The sequence below is a fragment of the Centroberyx affinis genome, unplaced genomic scaffold (genome assembly GCF_046629955.1).
Source record: "Centroberyx affinis isolate AG114_WGS23_722 - 3 ecotype Tasmania unplaced genomic scaffold, CSIRO-AGI_Caff_v1 ptg001544l_1, whole genome shotgun sequence".
Lineage (NCBI taxonomy): Eukaryota > Metazoa > Chordata > Actinopteri > Beryciformes > Berycidae > Centroberyx > Centroberyx affinis.
Genome location: NW_027280000.1, coordinates 23249 through 33818, shown reverse-complemented (window position 1 = coordinate 33818; position 10570 = coordinate 23249). Strand labels below are relative to the sequence as shown.

Sequence of the window (10570 nt, the reverse complement as noted above, 5' to 3'; positions counted from 1 at the left end):
TTAAATGTCTTACTCTTCCTTTTACAGTAAATCTTCTGTCTTTTCCATCCTCCTTTTCCTCACCCTGTCCCCCCACCCCTTCCCCATCCACTTATCCCCTCCCTCCTCTGGCCTTCTCCACCCCATCCTCCTTTTCTTCCTCTTCTTCTTCTCTATATTCATTAATATTACTAGGCTAACATGAGCTTTAACCAACACTGACCTGTGGCTGCTCTTGTCAGCCTCAGACTCAACCCTTTTCTTTTTCCCAGTCGGGGTTACAGCATGCCAATGCCAGTGTAAAATGGTATTTGAGGGGCCAAGGCAGTCTCTGTAATGATATAAGGTTCCCTAAGCATAGACACTTGCGCGCGCACACACACACACACACACACACACACACACACACACACACGGTGGCTAGTTAAGGGCAGAGGTGATCTTTGATGGGAGGAACTTGTCTGCATCATTCTGTATGAACAGTCAAATTTATGATTGACTGTGCTTTATTGAAAGGATTAATTTTCATATTGTTTCAGTAGGCTCCAGTCACATTTAGTTCCACATGTTGCACTCAGTCAGTAATTGCTCTCTAATATATCTGTACCTATTGAACGATGGCCCAGAATGCCTTTTAGAGGCAGAGGGCTGAACTCATACTCTCGTTCCCTGATGTAATCCCAAAGGCCAACAGTTTGAACATCAGACAAGTGTGACCTCGCAACAGGATGCAGTCATACCATGACTTGACAATGTTGCTCTTGGCTGAATCCAAACAAGTGTTTTTTTCAGCATGGTCATCTGGGGATACACAAGAGGTTAAACAAGGTTATATAATCAACAGAGGGTGCAATTTCACAAGTTTTTCATGACCTCTTCTGTAAATCGGACAAGTAAAATCTTTTTACATCTAGTGACAGGAGTGTGATGATTTCTACTTTCTTTGAAACTTCAAATACCATCCTTAAGTCAATCACATATGCAAAGAGCACTCTGATAGTGAATCCACTCTGCACACTAAATATCTTACTGTAATTATATATCAAATGCTTTCAGCTAAATTTCTACAATTACCTCACTTTGATTGAATTGAGCTTTGTATGGAACTCAGACAAAACAAAATCAAAAATAAACATCAAGCTCAGTCATATTTTCCAAACATTGCATACATTCCCCAATACCTTGTTGGTATACATGTCCCACATAATTTCTTATAAATAATACAGTATCATAATTTGTTTAATAAATACTGCAATAATATAATTACCCCTCTTGTGTAAGTGAGTGTGTACATGTATGTGTATGTGATCTCTGACAATGCAGGGCCTGGATAAAACTGTAGAGTAAAATCCTTTGGAATTTGTATCAATTGTGGTGTGGAAAATGACCAACCCAAACAATATTCACAGTTTACCTATGAAATAGACAGCATTGGCGCCAAAAGCCCATCTAAAGAGTAGGCATAATCTAATTATTCCACACATTAAGATATTAAAATGTTACAGAAAAAACACATGAATTTCCCATGTTTTCCACATTTTGCACATGTGAAATTCATGTGGTTTTTCTGTAAGGGAGGTGCCAATTTTACTGGTGGGATGAGTTGCTTGGGGTCACACAGAGGACAAAAGCATGAGTGGGGTTGGTGTGTGTAGTGCATATACGTGTGTAGAGGTATCTGGCATCTGCCAGAGATAGCTATGACAAATACTACACCAAGGAAACAACCAATTACTACAGGCTTTCTTCAGACAAACATGTTGTGATTCCAGTACGGGAATCCATAATGTTAGGGTTACGCAACGCTGAAGGGGAATGATCTTGTTTGCTTGTCTGGCTGATAAAATTGACCTTCAACAAAGAGAGGGACAAATAAGATTTTACTGTCAAAATAGTGTCAAAGAATAGTCCATCAACATTACTTAATAGGTATATGACTACAGCAATCACATCACAGTTCATATAATCATCAGCCATTATCTTGTAGCCTTTAACTCCTTGAATTATCTTGTATTGCTTATAATAAATGTTATTCATTATTTATGACTTTGATATATTTCACACAGCAGGAGTATTTACGGGATTGTTTTCATAACCTCAAAGGATACAGTCATAGATTAGTCATTGAGTTGGTCAAAAACACTTCTAGTCAAGGCTTGTTGTTTTGATGTACAATCACTTTATGTTCCAGAGTCAATATTGACAAGGGTTCTTGTGAACCTGGATCTACGTACTTCAAGCAGGGTCATCCACCGATTACAGCAACTTGGTCAAAAATATTTAATATCTGTAGTCACTGTGTCAAACATTAACCTCTCTGGAGGCCAGACCACTGTATAAATACAGCCGGTTCGGAGAAATCAGTTTAGAAGGAAAACTACAGTCATACCTATAGTTTGCAAGACTCAGTCCAAGAAGAAGCTGAAAAAGAACATCTTTACCTGAAGACTGGAGATGTCTGGATTATATGAGAAGCTGATGCTTGTGGCAGTAGTGGTGTCTCTGGCTGTCCTGGCTGGGGTGAGGTCTTCCCCAGTGGTGGGACCGGAGCCTATCCGCTGCGCCCCCTGCACACAGGAGAAACTGAACGAGTGTCCGGCCATCCCGGCCGACTGCCAGCAGGTGCTGAGGGAGCCCGGCTGCGGCTGCTGCATGGCCTGCGCTCTGGAGAGGGGGGCGTCCTGTGGGGTGCACACAGCCCACTGCGCCGAGGGTCTCCGCTGCACCCCCAGGCCCGGAGAAGCCAGACCCCTCCATGCCCTGACCAGAGGACAGGGGGTCTGCACTGAGGACCAGGGCCAAGGTAGACCCATTGTTCCAAGGCTTTCCCTTTCCTCTGTCTTTTACCACTTGGTCTGGTGTCATCTCAGCTCATCTTTCTATTCTTCTATTGATCTTAGAATGTTTTGCATAGAAAAGCAACAAGATTCAAGAAGTGAAAAAACAAAACTTTTTAATTTTATGAACCATTTCTTCCACCTGTACAGAGGAAGCAGATGGAGTGCCTGACCACGGCTCCCTGCACTACTTCTTGGGGCTCAACTCCCCCTCCGAAACCCGAGACACTGCCAAGGCCCAGGAGAGCATCAAGGCCATCCGCAACAACCTGGTAGAGGAGGTGAGGAAAAACATCAACCGGACTAAGTAATTTACCTCCCTTCCACAAGAGGGAGCACTTGGTTTTTAGGAGGAGCTGTTGAATTCTTAGGGCGATAACTGGGCTTAACCTGTCATTTATGAGTCTAATTTGGCATTATATCATATTACAGTATGGTGTATTCATTTATCTGTGGGTGTCCTTCTCACTGTTTGCCTTCCTTTCGCTTAGGGCCCCTGTCACATCGAACTGCATGAATCACTGGACAAGATCGCCAGCTCTCAGCAGAAACTAGGAGAGAAGTTCACCACCTTCTACCTCCCCAACTGTAATAAGTATGGCTTCTACAAGTCCAAGCAGGTGGGACACATTCTTCAAGGCTTTCACAATTGACACGGTCATTCATTTCACCTGCCGGGAGTTTTATACAAAGTCACCAGCTGATGTATTCATGCGGCTTCCATTTTTCTTCTTGCTTGTTTCCCCTCCAGTGTGAGTCATCTCTGGTTGGACCGCCCGCTCGCTGCTGGTGTGTCTCTCCCTGGAATGGAAAGAAGATCCCGGGTTCAAATGACCTCCCCGGGGACGCAGAGTGCCATCAGGAGCTTACTCACTGAACACTTCTAACAAACACACACCCACACACACACACCCACACCCAGACACATACACAAACACACCAAAGCATAAAGACACAAACAAATAAGTAAATACATAATGCGTTGCTCACATTTAACCTAAACTTCAGGTAAATGTATATGCAAACCGACATGCATCCACCACATTAATTGACTTCCTTTTACAAACACACACAAGCACACACTCATTCTCATAAACACACAACATAAAATATTATTTCAGAGGCGAAAATTTGCTCTCAATTTATTTACATGATGTATGTATCAAGACTTATTTATTCTAAACTTGTATATGCTTACTGGTATGAACCATTTGTAATTTTTAGATTCTTTATATGTTTGCCTATTTTTTTTATTGTAAATAGGGCAACACTGTATACATTTGTGTTTCTGACTAAATAACTCCATTGCTCAAGACCACAGGTCCGCAGCTCTGCCAAGCCCATTTCAGAGTCCTCAGGATCAGTTTTTTTTTTTTTTTCTTTTTTTTTTATTCATTCAAAACTGGAGCTGTGCACTGCACGAAACAACACAGCCGCTCATTCATTCAACATGTTGACATTGTCGGAATGTATCTCCATTGACGTTTCCTCAATGGGTATTGGGGGAAATACTTAAAGTGCCGCAAGTATGTGCACGGTGGCCAAGCACAAACATATCAGCGCTCATCCAAGCCGCTGTGAGGTTTGGGATGGGTTGCTCTGCATTTGTCTACCTCTACTGGTCTCTGCAGGTCCACAGGTTTAGCAGAGGAGTGCTGGGGCTCGTCTCAAGCTCTCCTCAGCTACACCTTCCTCACATTAGGGCTTTTTATTTGTCTAGAGGGGCTCTTGAGGTCTTTTTTTGGCCTACCCTACCATATAATGTCTGTATTTATTAGGATTCAGTGTTGTGTATTCATGCTTTTATTTTTTTTATTTTTATTTTTTTTTGCTGAGGTCATGTACAGTGTGCCTACTTGTTTGTGACTGCTATTTGCCAAGAATGCTGCTATTTCATTATTGGTTTTGTTGAAACAATGTATATATTACACTAATTCTGTAGATGTGCTTTCAATAAAAATGTGATAACCTGATGATGGGATTGTGTTTAAATATGTCACTCCACCAACAAATGCTCTCTCTCTCTCTCTCTCTCTCTCCCACACACTCACACACACACACAGAGAAAGAGAGAGTGAGATAGAGCAAGAGAAAATGAATACTTGGATCAGTTTATACTGCCTTTATTAATTAAAAATAGACCTCTGAGGGTTGCATTGTACATGCAAACAGCATATTTACCTAAACCAAGGCAAGTGTTGAAAATTATCACTGAAAACACCATAACCGCTAAAAAGGTACACAGAGATCAGAGATAAGGGTTTGTGGCCTTTATCCCAGTAATCCAGCTTATGCAAACTGACAGAAAAACAACAATGACCACAGTATTGATTAAAGGCAATGTCCCTCTCTCTGTGGCTTGAGATCCAGCATAACAAGTTTATATGCACTGTAGTGTATGAGCTGCATTGAGTCATGTCCAACTCCTGAGGAGGTTCCTGAGGAGCACGAAGTAACTGGAATAAATGGTTGCTTAATTAATCCGCTTGTGTAGAGTAAGAATTCACTGTAAGGCAACCAGGAAGGCACTGAACTGTACCATAGGGGCTCAACAGCCCTCATATGCTTACTCTGAAAGACATATTTACACATACATTTTATGTCTGTCTTACTAAAACTCATGACCACACACACAAATACATATTTTTTTTATAACAAATGCATTCAGAATCACAAGCATACAAATATGATTACACATCACAAGCATGCACACATGTGTAGTGCCACTTAATTGTGCGTAAATGAGCCCTCTCATCAATGTTTGTGACAAGTATAAAAGTCTCTGTACTCAAGTGTATAATAATCAGGGCAGGGCCTCTGAGATAAACTGTATCCTCTGCTCAGAGGCTGGCCAGGTTGGCCAGACATATAAAGCATATGAGGAATCCATCCAGGCGCTGTAAGGAAGAGAATGTGTCTGGGACAAGGAGACTTTTTCCTGGTAATCTCCCTCCGTTCCCCTTGCCTTGCCTCAGAAAAGGTCCCATGGGCAACAGATAGAAATAGCAGACATCCGTATATCGGCTGAGCCATCTCTTGACCTCTGTCCCAAAAATCCTCAATGTCTCCATTTGTTTACAATTCTTCTTGCTCTCACTCCCACCCTCCCTCCCTCCATCCTGCTCTGGTCCTATTGGCTCTCAGAGTTGTAGTACTGGGCGTCTCCTCGCTCCTTCCCATCAAAACCTGGCAAGGGCTGCCCGTATTTGTCCACACACCAGCAGAACCCTCGTTTTCTGCCTTTGGATGGACGGCACTGTAAAGGAAGGAAGGGACAAGGTGAAGAGAGAGAACAGAAAATGAGACAATGCAGCTAAATGCATGAACCCCAGCTGAATATCCAGCATTACGGGCATTACAGCCTACTTTACTCAATGAAGTAGAACAGTAATAGTTAAGAGGCATTAATGGTCAGATTGTGCTGAGTCGACGCAGCCTTGGCTATCCAACACGCTGTGGTATTTTGAGCTGCTTTTATGGTCTACCTCCTGTTACACACACATATAGAGACCTTAAAGGTAAACAGAAACCTGGTAAAATATTTGCTTAGTCCCGTTTGTGAACAACTGAGAACCAAGATCTATTTTCAGAAGCTGGTGGCCAGTACGAATCATCTGTTGCTGATTATACCCCACAGCTCCAAATTATGGGTACTACAAATGACTTACAGAGTCTGTGGAGCTACCCAAGGGCTGTTATTTTACTGCCAATTTTACTAAAGGTCAACCTCCACTCTAGTAAAACATGCAGCCATTCATTTGAAGGGCAAAAGCAACTGTGCTGCTGCTCCACAGAGGAGTCAGAGTTGATCAGGATGGAAGTCACCACTATTTAGTCCAATATCACAGGGGGTTTGACTGAGAGTCTGATCTGAGCTGCAGTAAGATTCTCTTGCCATTAGACCATAGTGGCTTAGGTGGTCTGGGACTTCATTTGAGGGGGGAATGACATTGTTTTTGCATAGAATATTCAAAATGTATATACATTGAATTTTGTCCTTTTTACAGTATCCTACATCTTCACTGCATTTTGTGAGGACAAAAAACAACATGGGGTTTTAAATTGCAGCTGCATGACAAAAACATCACAACTTGAAGTGTAGGGAAAAAAAGCTAGTACAGTAATTACATTTAAAATCTATTTAAAGCACAACTCAACTTGCTGAGAGAAATGAATCACTTTGCAGTTCCCATCATGAATTCTATACTGGGCACTGTATATTCTATATAGACATTTACTGTTAATAAGAAATGTTTTCACTCAAAATCATGCAAACCTCCAAAGTAAACTGACAGACATGAAACGTCTGCCACTCCCTCAGCGCCTGAGGGCTTCGCTCGGTACACTAGGTCCATTTTACATAAACAAAGACAATGAGCCTGGCGTTGAGACGCTGGTTATGAGATGATTGCAGGTCAAGGAGAACACTTCCATTAGGCAGGAGAGACTGCTATGTAATAAGAAAAGCTGCCTCAGTGATGCAGTGGCGCGGGAGCCCTAAGTGCCTCCATATGAATGCGTCAGAACCACTCATTTATTACAAACCGATCGTGGGTGGACCATGCGAGCGTGGGGACGGCTGCAGCTCTATTTCTGTGCCTGCTTCTCAAAAGTCCGGCAATTATGGGGCGAGCGCGTCGGGTGCCGGTGGCCACCTTGACGTCTGTCTCCCTGGGAGGGTTCCCGTTAAACGGCCATCGTCCCAGCCGTCAACCCCACTGGGGTTTGGCCCCTGTGGTTCCTGTCTCCAGAGCCAGCGGCTGGGGTCTACCTCACTGGTGTGGTGGTGCAATGATGAGGCTCTAATAACTACCAGTGGAGTACAGGAGGACAGCTACAAATCTGTAATTGGGCTGCTGGAGATCTAAATCTACACTGTGTTTGAGTCACTCTTGCTCAACATTGAATCTTCATTAATGTAGACTGTAAAAAGGAAGCACATCCAAAATAAATGGCGTTTTAGTGTTTTCTAAGTTGTAAACAAGTTACAAGTTTTTATATAGTAGGTTATTGCCATAATGTGTTTTCTGATACAGAGATCTGGCTTATATCAACCAGCCTATATCAAGTGACATTCCTCTGCAAGTGCAATGTATTTTTTTTCTGCTTTTTTACCTGCTTTTTCTTATAGAAGCCCTTTTTGTCACAGTTTGGTATGCGGAAACCTCTGGGGTTGAGAATGTCTGTGATCTTGAGGCTGCTGAGAATGCTCTCCATCTCTCTCCGACAGGGACCCTACAGATGAGAGAACACATACAAAGCAGTTATGTTCTCCAGCTCCAACTTCACAACTCAAGAAATCCTGCTGCCATTAATACAACCCAGTGAATGTAGCGGTATAATTCGACATGAATTCTCTGTCGTCATTCATAATGATGCTAACTAAGCTGACTCAAGCTGCACCACACTGCTCTTCTGTAATACCTAAACAATGGTGGCTGCAATATGAAAGAGGTGACGAATGAGAAATGAATTCATCTGACCAACTTGTAGAGGCTTATGAGTTTGCCAAAGCTGCTTAGGACCCTTAACACTTCACATAAAGGATGGGGGATAAAGTGCATTCAAAGAGCTCCAAGAGAGAGCCAAAAGGCTTGTCCTCAAGTCCAAGTACTCCAGTCACTAATCAAAGCGGCCAGTCAAAGCCCATTACTAGTGTGCACTCACTTCTCTGGCCAAAGAGAAGATCAAAATAGAAGCAGGGCTTCCCAACAGGCACTCGCATAGGCCAATCCATCATTCGCTGGCTCTCAGTATACCCGGCACGCGGACGCCTTGTGGCCAAACAACCGCCTGACCCAGGTCAGCCGCAGGGCCACCGTACCCACTCGCTGCCATGCCATTCTATTGCTCGCGATGCCTGCCAGCCGTCAGCACCGCTACCCCAAACATTTCATCACCCGCAGGGGGAGAAAAACACCAAAACACAGAGGGAGAGGAGAAAAACATTCCCCAGTATGCTCTGAAGAGAGAAAAATATTGGTTGTGGTACTTACATACTCAGGCTCCTGTTTGGTCTCCAGAGAGAAGTTCTGTTGGTCTGTGATGAGTGGTCCCGGCAGCTCTTCCATTTTGAAGCTCTGGGCTCTCTTCTGCTGCTCCCGTCTCAGGACTTCTGCCTTGGCAGAGTGGAAAAAGGGATGAAGTGGGAGTCTCAGGGGTCCGGTGGGTCTGCGAGTGCTGTACGAGGCTTGAAGACCCGGGCCGGTGGAATTTCGCTCCTCCTCCTGATTCTCAACATTCTCTGCTGAAGTTTGAGGACAACATTTGTTTATTCGCAAAACAGTACGTTAAGATATATCCATCAAGGGCGTGCTTTTATCTGCTGATTCAAATGTATCAGCATTTTTTCAGGAAGCTGGAGGTCAGTTTGAGAGCCACACAGATTCCATTAAGAAGGCATTCCTGAGATGATGGGGAAATTATATTATACTAGCCAGCTAGCATCATTTCAGCAAAAAGTAATAGAATCTGTGAGGTGATTATCACTTAGAACATTTGATCCCAATTGTGTTTTAACCCTAAATCTTGAAATCCTGAAGCACTTTTCCTCTGCAGGCACAAGCTAAAGAGTTAAACACTATCTAAAGCTATAGATTAAATATCCTCCTAACCTGAAAATGAACATTTGGAGACTTTCAATATAGTATTTGCCAAATGCACTCAGGGAGGTTCGGGACTATACATTGAGTGCACAAAAGGAAAAACACCTATCTAATATTGAGTTGCACCTCCAATCCCCAACCCCCACCCCAGCCCAGTCCCCACTCCTTTTGCACAATCCAGGTCTCATTTATCTCAAAACTCCTTCTTTAACATGTCTTCCTCTGTTTATCTACAAGTCTTACATCTCCTCCCTTCATGACTGAAGTGGGTTTAATGGGTGAAATCAATTAGTGATTAAAGCTTTCACCTGGACTTATATGGTCAGTGAATTTTATGAAGAAAAAAAATCAGGTGTTGCTAACATTTTGCACACTCTGAATGTACAACATATCGGTGACATCTTCCTGATATTGAGTTGCTCTTACACAATCCACATCTGAATTGTCTCAAAGCCTAAAAAATCTCTCTCTAACTTGTCTGCTTCTCTTGATCTAGGCTACATCCTTTGTGATTTGCATAGAGTTAATTAGGGAAATCAGTAATGACTTTTACCTGAATTCACCTCATAAGTGTAGACTACTTCGTGAAAAGTGTCCCTAATATGTTGCATATTCAATCTGCGTTAACGTGCTTATCCGCTTTAAGAACCATAACAACCATAACAATATTCATTAAAAACTGCGATAGCCTGCTTTGCGCACAGGGCGCGCGGATTCAAGGTGCGTGCACAACGAAGTTACCTGGTAGTTCATTGACTGGGGGTGTTGGTCCGGTAGTTAGTCTTTTGTTAGTAGCGTTTGCACAAATCCCACGTCCCTCCAGCAGCGCCTGCAGAGGTTTAGTTTCACCGGGCTGATGCTGACAGGTCAGTCCGGAGCCACATCTCCCCGTGTACACTCCGCACGGCTGGCCAAAGCTGAGCGCGCAAGTCATGCAGCAGCCGCAGCCCGGTTCGCGGACTCTCTCGGCGCAGTCCTTGGGTAAAGGTTTGCACAGAAGCCGCGCTCCTGCGTCACATGGTTCGCATCTTATAACCGGCCCGACCGCACCTGATCTCCGCGTAAACGATGCCAGGACAAAAGTCATGCAAAGTGTGCGAAAACAGGCATCCATTATGGCATCTGCGAGCTTATGGTCTGGGAGTAAGT

General features: G+C 43.4%; 2 protein-coding genes across 2 annotated transcripts; one reads left to right on the top strand and one right to left on the bottom strand.

The window, feature by feature from the left end:
- Nucleotides 1-2433: 2433 nt before the first annotated feature.
- On the top strand, nucleotides 2434-3693 carry LOC139650787 (insulin-like growth factor-binding protein 1). The gene is made up of 4 exons (XM_071527543.1): nucleotides 2434-2782; nucleotides 2967-3097; nucleotides 3308-3436; nucleotides 3568-3693. The coding sequence occupies exons 1-4, from the start codon at nucleotides 2434-2436 to the stop codon at nucleotides 3691-3693; spliced, it is 735 nt and encodes a 244-aa protein (XP_071383644.1).
- A 2242-nt stretch (nucleotides 3694-5935) lies between these two features.
- On the bottom strand, nucleotides 5936-10570 carry LOC139650788 (insulin-like growth factor-binding protein 3). Its single transcript, XM_071527544.1, has 4 exons — nucleotides 10163-10570; nucleotides 8813-9063; nucleotides 7932-8051; nucleotides 5936-6072 (listed from the first exon to the last, which is right to left on the bottom strand). The coding sequence occupies exons 1-4, from the start codon at nucleotides 10533-10535 to the stop codon at nucleotides 5947-5949; spliced, it is 870 nt and encodes a 289-aa protein (XP_071383645.1). The 5' UTR covers nucleotides 10536-10570; the 3' UTR covers nucleotides 5936-5946.

Coding starts and splice junctions, on each gene's coding strand:
- LOC139650787 (XM_071527543.1), top strand. CDS start 2,434: ATGTCTGGATTATATGAGAAGCTGATGCTTGTGGCAGTAGTGGTGTCT. Junction 2,783..2,966: donor CACTGAGGACCAGGGCCAAG/GTAGACCCATTG, acceptor CCACCTGTACAG/AGGAAGCAGATGGAGTGCCT. Junction 3,098..3,307: donor GCAACAACCTGGTAGAGGAG/GTGAGGAAAAAC, acceptor CCTTTCGCTTAG/GGCCCCTGTCACATCGAACT.
- LOC139650788 (XM_071527544.1), bottom strand. CDS start 10,535: ATGGATGCCTGTTTTCGCACACTTTGCATGACTTTTGTCCTGGCATCG. Junction 9,064..10,162: donor CCCAGTCAATGAACTACCAG/GTAACTTCGTTG, acceptor CTCAAACTTCAG/CAGAGAATGTTGAGAATCAG. Junction 8,052..8,812: donor CCAAACAGGAGCCTGAGTAT/GTAAGTACCACA, acceptor TCTCATCTGTAG/GGTCCCTGTCGGAGAGAGAT.